Here is a 22,302-nt window from a genome sequence, read left to right as displayed (position 1 = left end):
CCGGACTACCGGTCTGCTCCAGAATTGAACAGGGGGCTTCCAGTTAGGACTTTGTGGCTCTTTGAGTGTTTAAAGTTGCAAACCCCTTCCCTACGTAGCCACAAACAAAGTCCAAGCCCCCTTAAGTGCTGTTGGTTCTTATCTAACTCTAACCAGGTAATCACCGTTAGTAGAGAAGATTCTGGTGCATAGGCATGAGTAGCTCTTGGGCTCTTTGCCGGAAAACAACGTTGATAGATTTGTTTCTTGTCTTGCTGCATTTATTTCTTGTCGGCGTCTTCTGCTCCTGAACTTTTGCCAAGAAAAGCCTTTGGCGGGTTGCCTAATTAGCCCGAGGTCGGTGATAAGGCTGAAGAATTTGTGTTATGAAGAATTTGTTTTGAATTAGTTTGGACGACGCTGAGAATGAGTTAATTCTCAGCTGTTCTAATAAGGTCTGTTTGTTTCAAACTGATTGCGTCTGATAATACCTACTTGGGCCTGGATCACAACATTTCCTGCTTGGGCAGGGGTTGGACTTTCTGCTTGGGCAGGTCCCTTCCAACTCTGTTGTTCTATTAAATACAGGTGGCACTAAGCTGACATTGTCTTCAAAGGAAGCTGCCTCAGCTGTCCTTCACCATTTCTTCTTCTGGAGATCTGAGAAGATCTTCTTGGGTGAGACTTCCTGTTCTGTCCCCCCTTCCCCACACAGGCAAACACACAACCAGGCACGCCAGACTAGAATCCCTTGCAGATAAGAATTTTGGCAGTAAACTGCGAAATGCCTGCCAAGTCAGTTTTCACTCACAGTAAGCGAGAGAGAGTTTATCCTCAGTCCGGTCCAGTAGCAAAAAAGTAATCCACGAAGCAAGAGTTAGCCAAGGTCCAATCCAAATATGCACAAGCCAGATTTCAGATAACGCGATGTGACTCTCAGGTTTTTAACTTTGACCGTCACAAAGCCTGAAGAGCAATCCCACCCACTTTTATTCCTTGTGGGTGTGGCTCAGTGACTCAGTTCAATCTCTGGCCCTCCCACGCCTCTTTCCTTGCTGCGCACACTTCTCTCTCTGACACTGCCTGGGATCAAGCCAGGATTCATCATCCTCGCTCCCTATCTGTTGTTGCTCCGATATGCTTTCCTCCTGGCATATCCCGGGCTGTTCCTCTTGGCCTTCGGATGAAACCTGAGGCATTGCCAGAGAGGAGGGTCCTGGAGAGGAAGGCCTTGTCAGTTCCTCCCCATCATTTTCTGAGTCCTCTTCCTCTGTTAGGACAGGATCGGGAGTCAGGGTCACAACACTTCCTGATCCTTTGACACACAGTGATCACTTCCTTTCCTTCCTTAACGTCCTGCCCAGAGGTGGTATTCAGCCGGTTTGTACGAGTTTGTGCGAACTGCGAGTGGGTCTACCTACCTGCCCGGACGTAATGCCGTCCTATTTAGCCAGGTTTTTGAGGTTGGGCGCATCCGCGCGCGCGCAAGCAAAGCACATGTGCAGAAGCTGGGGCACATGCACAGAAGGCGTGTACACGTGCAAAACGAGCGTGCACGCACGTGGTGAACCGGTGGTAAGAAGATTGGTAACCCACCACTGGTCCTGCCCTATATTTTCATTTACTCTGTCTGCACCCCGACTTTGTGGTTATTTTTAAAAGGATGGCAACAGCATTTGGGTGTTTTCCAGCTGCGTTCCGCGCTTAGCAAAGTCACGCATTTCATTTCTTTCTTAATTTCCTCGTAAAGATTTGTATCCGGATGCTTGTTTACGGGAAGAGAAGGAGGCTTTGAAGCAGCCTTGTGGAGGGATTATTGGTACCTCCCGCCTCATATTTCATAATGATTTCGAAGAACGTCGGGTTTTTATCTTCCTTTTAAATTACTGCGGGGTTGTCAGTTGTGAAAAGCTGCCACATATTGGTAAATAAACATAATTCATCCTCTGGCTCGAACTCGTGGGCGATTTAGCAAAACACGGGAACAAATTGAAACCGCGGAAGGGTGCAAACCGAAGTAAGGAAGAAGAACGAAAGGAGAAAAAGAGGAATAATTTTTTATTATTATTTTATTGGTGAAGGATCAAGTAAGAAGAAGAGAGGGAAAGGGCTCCCTGGAGAACCGACGGAATGAAATATTTTAAAATCCTGCCGTTCGAAAGGAATGCAAGGCGATATAACGGTTTTGACAGCAGGAGTGGAGAGCAAAAGTTGAATATTTTAAGGGATCCGGTTGTGAAGGGATGGAAACGCTTGCCTATTTCTGCAGGTTTGAGTCCGTTCACTACGACATCCTGGATTTACAAGCCAGCCGTTTAGCGACCGTTCGAAATTGCAGGACAGGTGGTCCTCGAGTTACGACCGCAACTGCGCCCGACGTTTCTGTGGCTCAGCGAGACCTTTGTTAAGGGAATTATGCCCCGTTTTACGACCTCTCTTGCCACCGTTGTTCAGTGCATCTCGGCAGTTGTTACGTTAGTAGTCTTTATTTGATTTGATTTAGTCTTTATTTGATTTATATACCGCCCTACTCCCGAAGGACTCACTGGTTGTTAAGCGAATCTGGATTCCCCTGTTGACTTTGCTCGTCAGAAAAGGGGATCAGGTGACCCCTCCCGGAGACCGTCATAAATGCAAGTCAGTTGCCGAGCATCCAAATTCTGATCACACGACCCTGGGGATGCTGCAATGGTCGTAGGCATGAAAAAACGGTCGTAAGTCCCTTTTTTCAGTGGCATTATAACTTTGGTCACTAAACGAACTGCTGTAAGTCGAGGGGTGACTGTACTTAAAGTTTGCTACTTATAGAATTACAAATCTCATTTCTCTTGCCTCAGCTGGCAGAGCCTTGAAGCAGACAATGAGAGGTGATTATTCTGTTGTCCTCTTTTCGTTGCCGCAAAGAATGATTTTACTATTTTGATTTGTTATCTACAGAGGAGAGGAGAGCAGTGGAAATCTATGGGCCGGTCCTTGGGACAGAAGAGCCACTGCTGCTGGCAAAGCCCCACCCTAGCTTTTGGTTCATCTCAGGGTTCAGGGCCGACCTGAATTATACGAGTTAGGAAAAAAAATAGTTTAACGTTTTAGCATTTTTAAAAAAAGAGATCGCTGCAAAAGCAATAGATTAAATAGAGCAATCCATGAAAAATCTGTGACTTGCAATAACAGGCATACTCTTAGCCTAATTTCTCTAAATTTTGGCTAAACCAGTGCATATTTAACTGATTTACTGGAACAGGGGGATCTGATATAATCTCACAGTTCACCTCTGATCCCTTGTGTCAGTACAATACAGATAGTCCTCGATTTACGACCACAATTGGCCCCCAAAATTTATGTTTTCAAATGAGACACTTGTTAAGGGAGTTTTGCCCCTTTTTGCAAGATTTCTTGGCACGGAGGTTAAGTGAATCACTGAAGTTGTTCAGTTAGTAGCCCGGTTGTTAAGTGAATCCAGCAAAAGGGGATCCCGCGTGAACCCGCAACCGTCAAAAGTATGAATCAGCTGCCAAGCATCTGGGTTTTGATCGCGTGAGCGTGGAGATGCTGCAAAGGTTTTTAAGTGTGAAAAATGCTCATAAATCATTTTATTCAGTGGTGCCGTTAACTTCGGACGGTCACTAAATGAATGGTTGTAAGTCCAGGACTACCTGTATATGAAAGAGAAACCTATATTCTTCTACGTGAACTAATGTTTGAGCTATTTCTTATGTTTTAAAGTTAGAAGTAGCCATTGGGAGCAAAACGCAGGAGGTCACAATCCTGGGCCGCATTTTTAGTAGAAGACTCTTATTAGAGCCCTCTGTGTTGTCTACACTTGAGAGTTTGCATTTGTGTTGCGTGCGAGAGCAAGTGCCAAACGTAACCTCTGAGTCAGAGGTGAAATCCAGCAGGTTCTGACAGGTTCTGGAGAACCAGTAGCGGAAATTTTGAGCACTTCGGAGAACCGGTAGTGGAAATTTTGAGCAGTTCGGAGAACTGGTAGTGGAAATTTTGAGCAGTTTGGAGAACTGGTAGCGGAAATTTTAAGCAGTTTGGAGAACCGGTAGTGGAAATTTTGAGCAGTTTGGAGAACCGGTAGCAGAACTTTTGAGCAGTTCAGAGAACTGGTAGCGGAACTTTTGAGCAGGTGAGAGAAATGGCAATTACCACCTCTGGCTGGCCTCCAAGTAGGGTGGGAATGGAGATTTTGCAGTATCCTTCCCTTGAAGTGTGGTGGGAATGGGGATTTTGCAGTATCCTTCCCCTGCCACGCCCACCAAACCACAGCACGCCCACCAAGCCACGCCCACAGAACCGGTAGTAAAAAAACATTGGATTTCACCACTGCTCTGAGTCCTGGGCTCTGTTGTTCCGTTAAGCAGCCGAAACCAACATAAGAGCAGAAATAACCGTTGCATGCAAGATTGAGATAAATTGCATTTGTTCTTGGGGTATATCTGCTTTGTTCTTCATGCGTTGCATGTTCTGACAGAGACCTTCCATGATTGATAGTCCACGTCTAGACGGGAATATTTTTCGATCGGCTACAATTATGTTCATGACATCACAATGTTGCCTAGAAAGAGGAGAGGATATACCTTTGCAATAGTGGCGAATATCTTTGTTGTGGCCTGTCTGGCAGCTGGCCCCTCCAGCAGCTGAATCAGAGGAGGAAGAGGAGGAGGCGTGGAGTCAGGATCAGCATCAAGGCAACCTGAGAACTCCGAGGGGGAAGAGGGAGTGGAGCTGTCAAAGAGAGAGAGAGAGAGAGAGAGAGAGAGAGAGAGAAAGAGAGAGAGAGAGAGAGAGAGAGAGAGAGAGGGAGGGAGGGAGGGAGGGAGGGAGGGAGGGAGGGAGAGCCTGGGCTGTCCGTCAGCCCTCCGATGGAGAGTCAACAGCCCCCAGGTCTGGAGGTGGCTGATGAGGAAGAGGAGGAACAGCTGGGTCCAGTGCCTGATGCGCAGAAGTCAGAGGAGAGGAGAGCAGTGGAAATCTATGGGCCAGTCCTCAGGACGGAAGAGCCACCGCTGCTAGCGAAGCCCCACCCTATCTCTGGGGATCAAAGGCGGGGGGCGGAGATGAATAGACGCGGCAGACAACTATTCATCTCCCGGACGGACGGACTTGTTAGCCAGCGGTGAGAGAGAAACTTTTTGCCGGGGGCTGCCGGCGCTCCTAATAAAGGAATCATTGATTTATCTACAGAGGATTTGTTGTGTTTGTGGGGCTCGGTCAGAACAATCTGTAGGTCGGGTGGAGGTTGGGGGTGGAGGTTGGTTCTCGAAGCTTGTGCCTTGGTTTCCAAATGTTTCGCTCCCAGACCAAACCTGACTCACCACAGTCCGTTTAGTGACTGTTCGAAGTGACAACGGGGCTGAAAAAAAAGGGGAACTTACAACCGTTTTTCACGCTTACAACCGTTGCGGTATTCCCAGGGTTGCGTGAACAAAAATTGGGACTCTGGCAATGGACTCATTATTTATGATGGTTGCAGGATCCCAGCAAAGTCAATGCAGAATTGTACATTTATAAGACGTGCGAACAATATACATCGAATAAATAATGTTCCCTTATTTGCATCTGAGCAGGCTGGCTGGGAATGGACACTGATTCGTAAGTAGGACAAAGAACATTCCTGCCTGTATGATGTCACCTCGACAAAAATGATTTTTTTTTGCTACGAAATCATGATCTTCCGGCAATAGCAGCGATGATTCAGCTTACTGGCAAATGATGAGTCACGAGCACAAAAGAAGAACTCACTTCTCTTTTCAATCTGACACGGTGCCAGTGGCTTTTCCTCCCCCACCCACCCCCCAAAATCTGGGATCTTTCAAACAGCTGGAAATTCTGGAAATGGAATCCTTAATTCAATTGGAACACCAGGCTGGCATTTTGTTGCTGTTGTTAGTTGCAAAGTCGTGTCCATACCATCGCGACCCCATGGACCACGTTCCTCCAGGCCTTCCTGTCCTCTACCATTCTCTGGAGTCGATTGAAGCTTCCGCCGACTGCTTCAGTGACTCCATCCGGCCACCTCGTTCTCTGCCGTCCCCTTCTTCTTTTGCTCTCCATCGTTCCCAGCATTCGGCTCTTCTCCAGGGAGTCCTTCCTTCTAGTTAGGTGGCCAAAGTATCTGAGTTTCATCTTCAGGATCTGGCCTTCTAAAGAGCAGTCAGGATTGATCTCCTCTAGGACTGACCAGTTGGATCGCCTTGCAGTCCAAGGGACCCCCAGGAGTCTTCTCCAGCACCAGAGTTCAATGGTTTTCCCAGTTGCGATGTATGGCTGTGAAAGTTGGACCATAAGAAAGGCTGAGCGCCAAAGAACTGAAGCTGGCATAGTGCATAATTAATTCCATCAAATATCTGCAGCTCAGGGTTAAAATGTGGGCTCCGGAGTCCTCGCCGAGCTTGGTTGTTTTCGTGCAGACATTTTATTACCCAAACTAGGTAACGTCATCAATGCTAGAGAGAAGTGTTGTTGTGGCCCGCCAGCGGCCTGCGCGGATCATGGCTGATCCCGACGATGAGGAGGCTGGTGTGGTGTCGCGCCAGCAGCCGGCACAGCCGGCGTTCGCGTCGGACAGTGAGGAGGCTGAAGAGGATGTGGTGCCAGAGGCAGAGACTCAGCCAGGGCCTTCAGAACCTCTGGAGGCTCCTTCAAGTGGAGAGAGCGAAGTGGAGGAGCCTCTCCTCAATGCTCGAGCACGCAGGGCTGCCAAAAGGCTACTCAGGAGAAGAAGGTCTCCTCGAGAGTAAGGTTTGAGGATAATTGGCCACTCCCTTAGCCTATTTAAGTCGCACGCAATTAGTAATTTCTTGCTGGAAACAACATGTAATCATTAAAGAGCATTTTTGAAGAGTGAATGTCTTATCGTATCTTGTCTTCTGGGCTGGTTGCCAACCTTTGCCGGACTTTGTTTATTCTTGGTACGTTATAACTTTGATAAGGACCGTTGGTGTGTGTCACAATCCAGAGCTGGGGCAGAACAAGTAGTTAGAATGCAGTATTGCAGGTTAACTCTGCCCACTGTCAGCAGTTCGATCCTGACGGCTCAAGGTTCACTCAGTCTTCCATCCTTCCAAGGTGGGTAAAATGAGGACCCAGGTTTTGGGAGGGGGGCAAGATGCTGACTCTGTAAACCGCTTAGAGAGAGTTGTAAAAGCACTGTGAAGCGGTATATAAGTCTAAGTGCTATTGTTGTGGAAGGAAGGGAGGTTGTAGGGCGGGAGGAGAAGAGGAGGAGGAGGAGGAGGAGGAGGAGGAGGAGGAGGAGGAGGAGGAGGAGGAGGAGGAGGAGGAGGAGGAGGAGGAGGAGGAGGAAAGGACTGAGGGCTGCTTTTTAACACTTGAATGTTTTCTCGCAAACGTTTCATGACCCAACTAGGTAACATCATCAGTGCTAGAAGAGAAGGCGGGATCGCTCTCTTTTATATACAAGCGGCTTGCCTTGTCGGTGTTGGTGGGAATGGACTTTGTAGTTCTTTAATTGGGTTGTTGTTTAATTATTATTAGCTTGTTTGTCTGAGATTAGTATGTCTTGATAGGGGTTATTTCGATGTTGAATTGCTCCAGGTTCAGTCCGGTCCTATAGAACCAGTAGTAAAACTGTCAGGAGGCTCCGCCCACCCGCCACGACGTCATTATGGGTGATCTGGGCATGTGCAGAAACTTCTCCCGTGCGCTCCCGTTGCAAACCGGTAGTAAAGGTAAGCAGAACCTACCTCTGGTTATTTGTCCTCTTTGCCAATGTAACGTGAGCTGCTCTCTCCACCTACTTCCACGCTTCCAGAATTTTCTCCCATGCCTCCATCCTTCCATTGCTTGGGGGAAACGAGCGATGTCATTTTGCAGATCGAAGTCCGGGTGAGCCTCATCCAGGGGTGAAATCCAAATTTTTTTACTACCGGTTCTGTGGGTGTGGCTTGGTGGGCGTGGTGTGACTTGGTGGGCGTGGCTTGGTGGGCATGTCGGGGGGGAAGGATACTGCAAAATCTCCATTCCCACCCCACTCCAGGGGAAGGATACTGCAAAATCCCCATTCCCACCCCACTCTGGGGACAGCCAGAGGTGGTATTTGCCGGTTTTCCAAACTACTCAAAATTTCCGCTACCGGTTCGCCAGAACCTATCAGAACCTGCTGGATTTCACCCCTGGCCTCATCTTACGGCTGATTGCTTCAGATCGGATCAATTTGTGGAAGAGCTGGGGGATCCAGTATTATTAGGCTTTGACGGCAACTCTCCCTGCCTCGGAAGCTCATCCACTGAGAAGCTACTGACTTCTTCCAGAAGTTGCTTGGATCCAGTGGGAAGTGGATTCCATGTTGGGGGTGGTTAGTGGGCTAGGAAGAAGATCCCGCCCCCAACCCTGGAGCAGTCTGCTTTCTTAAAACTTATTCGATGTCTTTTCATTTTGAATTTAATTAATTCTACCTTTGTTTTTACAATGTTTGTCAGCTGCTCAGTGTCACTTCAGAGTGAAATGGGCGTGTATATATTTAACAAATGAGATGTAGGTAGATAGGTAGGTAGGTAGGTAGGTAGATAGATAAATAGAGATAGATAGATAGATAGATAGATAGATAGATAGATAGATAGATAGATAGATAGAGCTAGCTAATAGAGGGAGGGAAAAAGAGATCAATAGAGAGAGGGGAGAGGGAAAGAGAAGAGGAGAGAGATCGATAGATAATAGATAGACAGATAGATGAGGAAGGGACTGAGAGATCAATAGAGTTGCCGAGAGATGCTGAGAGTGAGAGAGAGAGAGAGAAAAGGGGAGAGAAAACGATAGATGATAGATGGACAGGTAGATGACAGGCAGGCAGGCAGGCAGGCAGACAGATAGATGAGAGAGGGAGGGAGGGAGGGAGGGAGAGGCTGTGGCTCTCTCCTTCCCTCCCTGCCTCCCTCCCTGCCCCCCTGCCTCCCTCATCTCTTGATCTCACCCTCCCCCCTCCCTCATCTAACTGTCTGTCTATCAGCTATCCGTCTATCTATCGTCTAGAGAGAGATAGTGAGAGAGAGAAGGGGAGAAAGGGGGAGAGAGAGAGAGAGAGGAGAAAAAAGAGAAAGAGTGAAAGAAAGAGAGAGAGAGAGAGAAAAAAGAGAGAGACAGAGAGAGAAAGACACATACAGAGACAGAGACAGTGAGAGAGAGACAGAGAGACAGAGGCAGAGAGAGAGAGAGAGACAGGCAGACAGACAGAGGGGGAGGGAGGGAGACAGAGAGAGAGAGAGCCAGACAAACAGAGACAGACAGAGAGACAGAGAGACAGAGAGAGACAGAGGGGGAGGGAGGGGAGGGGGGAGGGAGACAGACAGAAACAGAGAAACAGAGACAGAGAGAGAGAGAGGCAGAGACACACACAGAGAGACAGGCAGACAGACAGAGGGAGGAGGGAGAGGGAGAGAGGGAGACAGAGACAGACAGAGACAGACAGAGACAGACAGTCAGAGGGGGGAGGGAGGGGAGGGAGACAGAGACAGAGAGACACACAGAAAGAGACAGAGACAGACAGACAGACAGAGGGGGGAGGGAGACAGAGACAGAGAGACACACACACAGAGAGAGACAGGCAGACAGACAGAGGAGGAGGGAGGGGAAGGGAGACAGAGACAGACAGAGACAGACAGTTAGAGGGGGGAGGGAGGGGGAGGGAGACAGAGACACAGAGAGAGACACACAGAAAGAGACAGAGACAGACAGACAGACAGAGGGGGAGGGAGACAGAGACAGAGAGAGACACACACAGAGAGAGACAGGCAGACAGACAGAGGAAGAGGGAGGGGAAGGGAGGGAGACAGAGACAGACAGAGACAGCCAGACAATCAGAGGGGGGAGAGAGGGGGAGGGAGACAGAGACAGACAGACACACAGAAAGAGACAGAGACAGACACATAGAGGGAGACAGGCAGACAGACAGACAGAGGGAGGAGGGAGGGAGACAGAGAGAGACAGAGACAGAGGGGGGAGGGAGGCGGAGGGAGGGGGAGAAAGAGAGAGAGATGGGCCTGGAGTCCACTCCAGTAGGGCACAGTTTATGTTCTAAATTAACAGGAAAGCCACTGGGCATCGGATTGGGGGGGGAGGGGAGTGGGGGGAGGACACAACGGAAAGCTTTCCGGTGAATCTGAGAACCGTCCGCCTAAGAAGGGAAAGAGGAGCGGAGCAGAAAAGCCGGGAGGCGGCAGCGCTACTGCGAATCAGTCCGGCTGCTCGCCTGTCTCGCCTCAATAGAAGTGGGGAGGGGGCTGAGGGGTCTTTACAGGGTTGATTGAAACGAGGGGCTCTCCTCGGTGCCTTTTATTTTTTTGGCAGACCTTTCACGACCCAACTAGGTCACATCATCAGTGTTAGAAGGGTGTGTGTTTGGGGGAGGGGGAGGGATCTCGATCTCTCCTTCTCAGCCGCGCCCCCTCCTCTCTCCGGCTCTTCCAGGCCAAGAGCGGCGCCGGAGCGAGGGAAGGCCGGCTGGCCAGCCACGTGTCCGGCTCATCAACAAGAGTTTGGGAAAGGCATCTCAACCAAGCCGTGAGAAGCGGCTGGAAGAGACGCGCGTGTCTCTCCGCTCATGGGTTTTTTTTTCGGTTGTTTTGTTTCCCCCTTTTCTTCCTTCATTTGCTTTGCAAAGCACGTAGAAAGAAGCAACGTGGAAATCTGGCGTCCCCGTCCCCCCACATTGATGATTGATTGATTGATTGATTTTGTTCGTTCGATTGATTGATTGATTTTGTTCGTTCGATTGATTGATTGATTGATTTTGCTCCTTCGATTATTAAACAGAGCCGGCTATCTTGCGCGGAAACGGCTGGGTACTTCTGTCCACCGACCCCTCTCGATTTCCAGGGGAAGGGGGGAGGGTCTGGAGAAGGGGTAGTGGTGGAGAGAAGCGGCCCCGAGACCCCCGGGTGGGGGGTGGGGGTAAAGGACGAGGGGAGAGGCGAGGCGGAGAAGTGGGGCACAGAAGAGAAGGGCAAAGGGGGGGACTGCAAAGAGCTTGGAAGTGGGGGGGGCAGTGAAGGGGGGGTCTGGCAAGGGGGGGACCCCCGGGAGACCCCCGGGTGTGTGGGGGGGAGAGAAAGGGAGAGGCGAGGCGGAGAAGTGGGGCACAGAGGAGAAGGGCAAAGAGGGGGGGCTGCAAAGGGCTTGGAGGTGGAGGGCAGTGAAGGGGGGGTCTGGCGAGGGTGTGTGTGGAGAGAAGCGGCCCCGAGACTCCCTGGTGTGGGGTGAGGGGGAAAGGACGAGGGGAGAGGCGAGACGGAGAAGTGGGGCATAGAAGAGAAGGGCAAAGAGGGGGGGCTGCAATGGGCATGGAGGTGGGGGGCAATCTGGCAAAGGGGGGTGGAGAGAAGCGGCTCCGAGACCCCCTGGTGTGGGGTGAGGGGGAAAGGACGAGGGGAGAGGCGAGACGGAGAAGTGGGGCACAGAGGAGAAGGGCAAAGAGGGGGGGCTGCAATGGGCATGGAGGTGGGGGGCAATCTGGCAAAGGGGGGTGGAGAGAAGCGGCTCCGAGACCCCCTGGTGTGGGGTGAGGGGGAAAGGACGAGGGGAGAGGCGAGACGGAGAAGTGGGGCACAGAGGAGAAGGGCAAAGAGGGGGGGCTGCAATGGGCATGGAGGTGGGGGGCAATCTGGCAAAGGGGGGTGGAGAGAAGCGGCTCCGAGACCCCCTGGTGTGGAGTGGGGGGAAAGAACGAGGGGAGAGGCGAGGCGGAGAAGTGGGGCATAGAAGAGAAGGGCAAAGTGGGGGGGGCTGCAAAGGGCTTGGAGATGGGGGGCAGTGAAGGAGGCGCGCGCGGGGGGTGGGTGGGTGCCCCCTCTCCCACCCCACCGGCTACGACGATGATGGGCGCAATTGTCGGTCAAAGACAAAGCGCTGCGCGAAGTTGAGCGCGCGCGACCCGGTCCCCAAGAAGGGCGCGTAGGATCGCTCCCGCCCGGACCCCTCCGAGCAGAGAAGGGGTAGGGGGGGAAAGGACGCTTCCTTGGGGGGGGGGAAAGGAGGGTGTCTGCATTTACCCCCTCCCCCATAGCCTGCGGGGAAGGGAGAGGGGGTGTCTTTACTTCTGCGTAAAGATGCGGACAGGACGGCTGCCCTCCTTTTAATCTGAGCTCTGGGATCCCTGCCTGGGGTAGGTGGGGGGCATCTCCGGGGAGTGTGGGGGCTGCAGGGAGGTTGAACTCTCGAGCAAGCCAGTCCTCCCTCCTCGGGCGAGACCCCCCCCTCCACTCCAGGGGCGGGAGGCGCCTCTGGCTCCCTCCGCGTCGCCCTCCGCCCCCCTGGTCCGCTCCGATTAGTGGCAGGGCTGGGTGGGTGGGTGGGGGGGGGGTCTCCCCGGCTTGCTCTCTCCCGCCCTTCTCCCTCCAGGCATTGGCCAAGGCGGCCTGTCAATCAGGCGCCCGCCTCCCCCAGCGCCCGCGCAAGGGGGGTGTCGGGGGGGGGACGACTCGGTGCCACCATCCCGCCCCAAGCCGCGGAGAGAGAAGGACCGGTGCCCAGGCGAAGAAGGTGGGAAAAAAAAAGAAAGCCAAGCGCAGCGCTTGCGGGATGCTGAGCGAGGAGGCCATGCAGGCGGCGGTGGAGGAAGGCTCCGGCGGGGGGGCTAAGCTCTACAAGACCCCCCCGCAGCAGCAGCACCACCAACAAGCCCCGCAGCAGCGCAGCCCCTACAGCGCGCTCAAGACCTTCCCCGGGGGGCGTCGGCCGGCGCTGAGCAAGCGCTACGAGCGGCCCACCATGGTGGAGATCCCGCAGGTGCGGGGGGCCGTGGGGCACTTCCAACCCCAGCCCCTGCCCGCCGTCGCCTCCTCTTCCTCGGCGCTGGGGGAGCCTCCCCCCCTGCCCTACCCTGCCCCCTTCCGCGCTTCCCACGGACCCCAGGCGCGCAGTTCGGCCCCGCCACTGGGAACCCAGGCAGCAGCAGCCGCCGCCTCCTCTTCCTCCTCTTCCTCTTCTTCCTCCTCCTCCTCCTCTTCCTCGTCGGCCAGGTACGGCCAACATCACCATCACCACCACCACCATCACCACCAGGGGGCGCCAAGCAGCAGCACCGGCGAAGGGGCGCTGGAGCTGAGCGCAGGTAGGGGACGGCGTCGGGCTGGGGCAGGGGAAGGGGGGCAAAGGCCGGAGACCCTCGCTCTCGGGGAGCCTAGAGGCGAAGGGCTCCTTGAGCAACAGGGGGTTGGACTAGAAGACCTCCAAGGTCCCTTCCAGCTCTGTTCTGATTGTTTGAGTGGTTCTTTTATTGATTGATTGATTGATTGATTGATTGATTGATTGATTGATTGATTGATTGATTGATTGATCGAGTGATTGATTGAAATTGTTTAGGGTCTCCTGCTTGAACGGGTGGGGTGGACTAGAAGACCTCCAAGGTCCCTTCCAGCTGTGTTCTGATTGATTGAGTGGTTCTTTATTTGATTGATTGATTGATTGAGTGGTTCTTTTATTGATTGATTGATTCATTGATTGATTGATTGATTCATTGATTGATTGAAATGGTTTAGGGTCTTCTGCTTGATGGGGGGTGGACTAGAAGACCTCCAAGCTCCCTTTTAGGTCTGTTCTGATTGTTTGAGTGATTGATTGATTGATTGTTGATTGAAATGGTTTAGGGTCTCCTGCTTGAATGGGCGGGGTGGACTAGAACACCTCCAAGGTCCCTTCTACCTGTGTTCTGATTGATTGAGTGGTTCTTTTATTGATTGATTGATTAGTTCTTTGATTGATTGATTGATTGATTGATTGATTGATTGAGTAAAATGGTTTAGGGTCTCCTGCTTGATGTGGGGTGGACTAGAAGACCTCCAAGCTCCCTTTTAGTTCTGTTCTGATTGATTGAGTGGTTCTTTGATTGATTGATTGATTGATTGAGTGAGTGAGTGAGTGAGTGAGTGAGTGGTTCTTTTATTGATTGATTGACTGAGTGGTTCTTTGATTGATTGATTGATTCATTGATTGATTCATTGATTGATTGAAATGGTTTAGGGTCTCCAACCCCCCATTGAGCAGGGGTGGGTTGGAGTAGATGACCTCCAAGGTCCCTTCCAGCTCTGTTCTGCTTGGAATGAAAGGCTTGCTTGAGATGCCCTCATCTGCGTGACGTCATGGTGTGGCTTTGAATAGGGATTTTTTCTGTAACATTCAAGTAAGCTATGAAGCCCTCGGATCTTCCTGAAGATCTTCAGATCTTCTTGTAGGCCTTCTTCTCTTTGATCCCTTCCCGTAGAGCAGGGCTTGTCAATCTCAACAAACTTCAAGATCCATGGACTGCAACTGCCAGGATTCCTCAGCCAGCGTGTCCATTGGCTGACATCAATTGTCTAAGCCCAATTAGCCTGGCTCTCTCCTCCCTTTAGGAATCCAAGGTTCTACACCCAACTGGGAAGACCATAGCAGGACCTAGCAACCCACAGCTTGGGCGGTTGCTCATTCTTGGAAAAAGGCCACTGTATAAAGATCCTTTCCATCCATAACATGGAACCCACCAGACCGGGGGCGGGGGGAGGGAATGCTGCATGTCCCATCCCTGAGGGAGATATATCTGGTGGGACCCAGAAGAAGGACCTTCTCCATGGTGGCCCCCTCTCTCTGGAACATCATTCCCCCAGAGATTAGAACAGCCCCCACTCTAACATTCTTCCAGAAGGCACTGAAGATTTGTTTTGCCAGTGGACCTGGGGAACCCAGAGTGGGATGGAGCCCATTCAATGGCTCTTGTGACCTGCTGTTGCTGGGGTGGGGGCAGGGGTGAAATCCAGCAGGTTCTGATAAGTTCTGGAGAACCGGTAGCGGAAATTTTGAGTAGTTCGGAGAATCGGCAAATGCCACCTCCGGCTGGCCCCAGAGTGGGGTGGGAATGGAGATTTTGCAGTATCCTTCCCCTGGAGTGGAGGGGGAATGGGGATTTTGCAGTATCCTTCCCCCTGGATTGGGGTGGGAATGGGGATTTTGCAGTATCCTTTCCCCTGGATTGGGGTGGGAATGGGGATTTTGCAGTATCCTTCCCCCTGGAATGGGGTGGGAATGGGGATTTTACAATATCCTTCCCCCAGGAGTGGGGTGGGAATGGGGATTTTGCAGTATCCTTTCCCCTGGATTGGGGTGGGAATGGGGATTTTGCAGTATCCTTCCCCCTGGAATGGGGTGGGAATGGGGATTTTGCAATATCCTTCCCCGGGAGTGGGATGGGAATGGAGATTTTGCATTATCCTTCCCCTGCCACTCCCACGAAGCCACACCACGCCCACCAAGCCACACCCACAGAACCGGTAATTTAAAAAAAAATTGGATTTCACCACTGGGCAGGTGTGTGTGGGGGGGGGAGGGGGATTTTATTATATTAATTTATTATATGGACTCATCTTTTATTAGTTTTATTGTTTTTATATGAGGCTTTATATTCTGTAAGCCGCCTTGGATCGCCATGTGCGTATAGGTGGCAATATAAATCCCATCAATCGATCAATGGAAAAAAGCACCTTTGGGTAGATTGGGCAAAGGCAAAATGGCTGGTTAGAAAATCCTCCAGTGAGCTTTCATGGCCGAGGGTAAACTTGAACTCGAGTCTGATCCAGCCCTGAAGGAATTTCTCTACAGTGACGAGCATAATCCCAGCTTCCCTTACCTAATGATGGAACAGCCATAGACATGTGCTCGCTTAAATTTGAGCGGCTTCAGTTCTTCACTGGAGGAATGTTATCTAGGTGACCACTAGATGGCAGCAGAACATTGGGGAGGGATGGGTCTTTCCTTTTGCTACCATCTAGTGGTCAACTGAGGCTTTGCAGCTCAGATACAGTGTGTGCCAGGGTTCCGACAGATGCCCTAATTAAACCATGAGCCTCGAATCAAGCTTCAAAAGAAATCCAGTTATTAATTAGGAGCAACATGTCGGCATGTACCCAAGTGAAGCCAGCTCTGCCCCATGTAATTTACGGCCCAATTATGACCCTGTTTCCCCCCTCCTCCCAGAGTGTGTCATAAATCACATTCTCCAACGGAGCACTTTCGCGGGCTGTAGAGATCACGTCCCTCTGGCTGTTGCCGGTAACCTGGGATACAGCCTTGAGAAAGGTATGTGTGGAATGTGCTTCTGGTTGTGGCTGCCGTGCTGCTCCGTCACTGTCCCCCCCCCCCGCCGCCTATGGCAACTCGAGAGCAGGCCAGGGATGCTTTGCGAGTTGACATTCGGCTCCCCTCACTTCCTGACAGTGTGCCTAATTTTGCCTTCGTTGGGCTCTCTACACTTGGAGCTCCAGATGTAGTCTCTACATCTTCAGACTTGCCTACAAGAGAGAAGGAAGATTTGGGGAGAAATGTCGGCTGTGGGAAACAGTCTTTATGTAGGTCCAGCCTGGAGATTGAAACATTCTTCAGGCATTCTATTCTTCTTCTCATCCTTCCTATTACCTATCTCCTTCTACTTATGACTATAACCTTGTTGCTTGTATCTTTACGATTTATATTGTTTTATTCAGTTTCCTAGTATGATTTTGATTGCTTATTTACTATCCTATGACTATCACTAAGTGCTGTATCTTATCATTCATGGTGAATGCATTTTTTTATGTATACTGAGAGCTTTTGCACTAAAGACAAATTCCTTGTGTGTCCAATCACACTTGAGCAATAAAGAATTCTACTCTATACTATTCTCATGAAGATGACTTCCATGGTCAAGCAGGCCTTCTCCTCCTCCTCCTCCTCCTCCTCCTCCTCCTTGTTCATCTTCATCTTCTTGTTCTCCTCCTCCTCCTTGCTCTTGTTCTCCTCCTCTTCCTCCTTTTTGTTCATCTTCTCCTCTTCCTTCTTTTCCTCCTCCTCCTTCTCCTCCTTTTTCTCCTCCTCCTCCTCCTCCTCCTTCTTGTTCATCTTCATCTTCTTGTTCTCCTCCTTGTTCTTGTTCTTCTCCTCCTCCTTCTTGTTCATCTTCTTCCCCTCTTCCTTCTTTTCGTCTTCATCCTCCTCCTCCTCCTTGTTCTTGCTCTCCTTCTCCTTCTTGTTCATCTTCTTCTCCTCCTCTTCCTTCTCCTCCTCCTCCTTCTTCTCCTTCTCCTCCTTTTCCTTCTTGTTCATCTTCTCTTGTTCTCCTCCTCCTTCTTGCTCATCTTCATCTTCTTGTTCTCCTCCTCCTCCTTGTTCTTGTTCTCCTCCTTCTTGTCCATCTTGTTCTCCTCCTCTTCTTCCTCCTCCTCCTTCTCGTTCATCTTCATCCTCTTGTTCTCCTCCTCCTCCTCCTTATTCTTGTTCTCCTCCTCCTCCTTCTTGTTCATCTTCTTCTTCTCCTCTTCCTTCTTTTCCTCCTTCTTGTTCTTGTTCTTCCTTCTTCTTCTCCTTCTCCTCCTTCTCCTTTTCCTCCTCCTCCTCCTTCTTCCCTGTCCTTCTCCTCCTCCTCCTTCAGTACTTCCCCTCCTCCTTCTTCCCCTGCCTTCTTCTGATTTTTGCTTTTCCTCTCCTCTTCTGCAACCCAATCATTTGGAAGAGGGCATGAAGCTGTTTTTTCCCATGAGCTGAGAAAAAACAGAAAGAAAAGCTCTTCAGAAGGACATCCCTTCACCCAGTGACTTGCTTCCACGACATAGAGAGAACCTCAGTTCAGCACAACGACAGAAAACAGACTAATAATAATAATAATAATAATAATAATAATAATAATAATAATAATGAAAAATCCCCAAACATAATTCTGCACATCGATTTTGGTATCTTTAATACCACCGTAAATGTCTTTTGAGCCTTGAAGGACTTAATTGCCATGCGAGATGATCAAAACATTTCCTTCTTTTTAGACGGAATCGTCAGAAATCTGAAAAGCCCCATTCTCTTTTCCCTCCTTTCTTCTTTTTTCTTCTCCCCCTTCCCCACCGCTCACGGATGGGTGTTAGAGGCTCACTTAGTTTTTTGATATGCAAGCCTAAATTTGGCACCAGGAAATTGGAAATTGCATCTTTAAGCAGGCTACAATCAAAAATGAATTACAATAAATCCTATATAATTGCATAGGTCATTCTCTTTAATGAGATTTTATTAACCTGACTGTCAGGCTTTTGAGTCAGGCAGATATTTTATCTTCCTCAACTGATAAAAGTGTCAGCTATAAACCACCGTATAAATATTCATAAATCTGCACATCGGTGACAGCCTATCAGCATCCTTCTTCTGGACATTAAAAGCATTCTAATTACTTTCTGTCGAGCAGAGCCGAAAAGGATGCCTGTTATAATATGCGCTAGGCAGGCATGATTGCCTTTGTTTGCCACCACAAATCACTGCACACACACACACACACACACATACACACTGTTTTATCAACGGAGGGTCCGAGAAAACAGCCCAGCTTGGACTAAGCAGCCAGCAGCCGATTAGGCCACATTCGGAGCCGAATTGCATCGGGAGCCCAATTCGGAGAGAAGGTTTATCTTTTGATTTAACAGGAGGAGAAAGCAGTTTGGTTCGCCCAGAGATCTGCCATCTCTCTCTCTCTCTCTCTCTGGTTTTTCATTTCCCCTAGTTTTTATTGAGTTTATAAGATAAAAGAAGGTACAACATAGGAAAGTAAATAGGAAAACAACGGGGAGAAAAGCGAGGAAGGATTAGGGGGGGGGGAAGAAACAGAAGCCTTGACTTCCGACTCTCTCTGTGGCATTAAAATAAGGCCATTCGCATTAAATCGCAACCTTTAGCTTTTTCATAATAATAATATAAACAAGCCATTTCTGGAAGGGTCTAATGCAGCTGTCGGCAACCTGCAGCTCCAGAGCTGCATGCGGCTCTTTGGGCCCTCTGCTGTGGCTCCCTGTTGGGTGATCCCACCATTGAATGGTCCCGCCCCTCGCCCGCCCCTCTCAGTCATTCCTCGCCTGGCCTGAGAAGGTAAGGGTGGCGGAAGGGGATGGAGAAGCAGCTAGGGCAGAGACAGAGAGATACAGAGAGAGGGGGGGAGAGAGAGAGAGATACAGAGAGAGAGGGAGAGAGAGAGAGAGAGAGAGAGAGATACAGAGAGAGGGGGAGAGAGAGACATAGAGAGATACAGAGAGAGGGGGAGAGAGAGAGAGACATAGAGAGATACAGAGAGAGGGGGAGAGAGAGAGACATAGAGAGATACAGAGAGAGGGGGAGAGAGAGAGAGACATAGAGAGATACAGAGAGACAGAGAGAGAGAGATACAGAGAGAGGGAGAGAGAGAGGGGGGGAGAGAGAGACATAGAGAGATACAGAGGGGGGAGAGAGAGAGATACAGAGAGAGAGGGAGAGAGAGATACAGAGAGAGAGGGAGAGAGAGAGAGACATAGAGAGATACAGAGAGGGGAGAGAGAGACATAGAGAGATACAGAGAGGGGGGAGAGAGGGAGACAGAGAGATACAGAGAAAGGGGGAGAGAGAGACAGAGAGAGATACAGAGGGGGGAGAGAGAGATACAGAGAGAGAGGGAGAGAGAGATACAGAGAGAGAGGGAGAGAGAGAGAGACATAGAGAGATACAGAGAGGGGAGAGAGAGACATAGAGAGATACAGAGAGGGGGGAGAGAGGGAGACAGAGAGATACAGAGAAAGGGGGAGAGAGAGAGACAGAGAGAGATACAGAGAGAGGGGGAGAGAGAGAGACATAGAGAGATACAGAGAGGGGGAGAGAGAGAGACATAGAGAGATACAGAGAGAGGGGGAGAGAGGGAGACAGAGAGAGATACAGAGAGAGGGGGAGAGAGAGAGACAGAGAGAGGGGGGAGAGAGAGAGAGATACAGAGAGAGAGGGAGAGAGAGAGAGAGAGAGAGAGAGAGATACAGAGAGAGGGGGAGAGAGAGACATAGAGAGATACAGAGAGGGGGAGAGAGGGAGACAGAGAGATACAGAGAAAGGGGGAGAGAGAGAGACATAGAGAGATACAGAGAGGGGGAGAGAGAGAGACATAGAGAGATACAGAGAGAGGGGGAGAGAGAGAGACAGAGAGAGAGGGAGAGAGGAAGGGGAAAGAGGGAGGGAGGGGAGAGAGAGAGATGTCAAAAGGATTTTGTGGTTCCTGGTGTTTTTTTAACAACTGGTTCTCTGCCCTAATGACTAGCTAGGTAGGCGTGGCTAGGGGGTCATGTGACTGGTGGAAGTGAGTGACATAGAGTTGGCCACGCCCAACCAGGTTTTGTGGCTCCCGGTGTTTTCTTTTTTGTGGGAAATGGGTCCAAATGGCTCTTTGAGTGTTTAAGGTTGCAGACCCCTGGTCTAACGGGTAAAAACCCAGAGTTTCATTCTTTTCCACTTCAAGCATCAAGTTCAGAAGCGGTTTCCATGTGGAGACAAAAGTACTTCTGTTCTTTTCTTTATTCAGTTTTGCTCTTTCAGCCAACTCCATCAGCTTCTGCAACCATTCATCCATGGTAGGAATCAAAGTGTCCTTCTATTTTTGCGCATACAATGGCTTTGCTGCTCTTGTCAACATTGTTCTTGTTGTTGTTAGTTGCGAAATCGAGTCCGACCCATTGCGACCCCATGGACAATGTTCTTCCAGGCCTTCCTATGCTCTACCATCCTCTGGAGTCCATTGAAGCTCCCGCCGACTGCTTCAGTGACTCCATCCGGCCACCTCGTTCTCTGCCGTCCCCTTCTTCTTCTTTTGCCCTCCATCGTTCCCAGCATTGGGCTCTTCTCCAGGGAGTCCTTCCTTCTCATCAGGTGGCCAAAGGATTTGAGTTTCCTCTTCAGGATCTGGCCTTCTAAAGAGCAGTCAAGGTTGATCTCCTCTAGGACTGACCGGTTGGATGGCCTTGCAGTCCAAGGGACTCGCAGGAGTCTTCTCCAGCACCAGAGTTCAATGGTTTTCCCAGTTGCGATATATGGCTGTGAAAGTTGGACCATAAGAAAGGCTGAGCGACAAAGAATTGAGGCTGGCATAGTGCATAATTAATTCCATCAAATATTTGCAGCTCAGGGTTAAAATGTGGGCTCCGGAGTCCGGAGCTGAGTAGTTCGGAGAACCGATAGTGGAAATTTTGAGTAGTTCGGAAAACCGGCAAATACCACCTCTGGCTGGCTCCAGAGTGGGGTGGGAATGGAGATTTTACAGTATCCTTCCCCTGCCATGCCCACCAAGCCATGCCCACCAAGCCACACCCACAGAACCGGTAGTAAAAAAATTTGAAACCACCACTGGTTCAGGGTAATGTTGATAAGCCCTCACTTTTATCTCCCTTGAAACGGTGCCAGGCCACCGTTGGTGAAATTAACCAGTGGTGAAATTAATTTTTTTTTACTACTGGTTCTATAGGCGTGGCTTGGTGGGCATGGTGTGGCTTGGTGGGCATGGCAGGGGAAGGATACTGCAAAATCCCCATTCCCTCCCCACTCCTGGGTGAAGGATATTGCAAAATCCCCATTCTCATCCCACTCTGGGGCCAGCCAGAGATGGTATTTGCCGGTTCTCTGAACTACTCAAAATTTCCGCTACCAGTTCTCCAGAACCTGCTGGATTTCACCCCTGGGCCAAACGTAGCACAGAGTCAAACAGGACTTCTCAGAGCTTGAACCAACTATATGAACTAATTGCTTCCTGCAAAGGCTCACGTGCGTTTGCTCCTCTTTTATGTCTTATGGGAGGGGCCAATCAACTCCAAGCCTTACTCCCAAGTTGCCCTTTTTTTCCTTAATTGTCCTTGCCTTCTGGCAACTCTGCGCATGCGTGCATTGGGAACAGGCTCACACTGTTCTTCTGCCTCGCTGATGTCAGATTCCAGAGGCAGCACATAACTACCAGATGGTCCTGGTCCCCTCTCTGCCTCCGACGCAGAGCCCTCATCCGAGCCTTCCCCAGACTCCAGGACTGGCCCACGTTTTTCCACAACCTCCTCACTGTCCGACTCCACAAGCCACCAGCGGACCACAACACCTGTAGTCCCACCGATCCAGTCATTCAAAGCAGGCACGTCCAGAATTCTTCGCCAGGAACCCACCAGCTTGCAAAAAAAAACATACCACACGCATGTTGCCATTCTGGGGAGGTTAACTGTGCCTTTAGATTCCATATGAGTTTGAGGATCTGCTATATTATTTGCAGACAGTGTTTGTTCTTGTTCTCTTTGACGACTGAGAGTTTTTAATGCCTGGCTGATGCTCTTAAAAAAAATAAATAAAATAGTTTTCATTTACATAATGGAACGGCGAGAGCACAAAAGAAACTGTTCAAATGTTGATATTCTTTTTGCCCCCCTCCTCCTTCCAGACCTATAAATTGTCAGATATCTACTGTTAGTGGGGTTTTTTTTTTCTTCCTTTGTATAGGCCCCGATGAATAACATAAGCAAACTTGCAATTATGTGCATTTCACTTTGACATCCTCAAGCA

General features: G+C 50.2%; 1 protein-coding gene across 1 annotated transcript in view; it reads left to right on the top strand.

The window, feature by feature from the left end:
* Nucleotides 1-12,450: 12,450 nt before the first annotated feature.
* Nucleotides 12,451-22,302, top strand: part of BEND4 (BEN domain containing 4) — a 28,173-nt gene continuing 18,321 nt past the window's right edge. The window contains exon 1 of the mRNA XM_034424767.3: nt 12,451-13,051. Within this exon, the coding sequence (XP_034280658.2) occupies nt 12,520-13,051 (532 nt within the window). The 5' untranslated portion in view covers nt 12,451-12,519. The remainder of the gene's footprint in view (nt 13,052-22,302) is intronic.

The sequence above is a fragment of the Pantherophis guttatus genome, chromosome 8 (genome assembly GCF_059756535.1).
Source record: "Pantherophis guttatus breed Tessera chromosome 8, ASM5975653v1, whole genome shotgun sequence".
Taxonomy (NCBI): domain Eukaryota; kingdom Metazoa; phylum Chordata; class Lepidosauria; order Squamata; family Colubridae; genus Pantherophis; species Pantherophis guttatus.
This window is presented reverse-complemented; position numbering and strand designations above follow the sequence as displayed.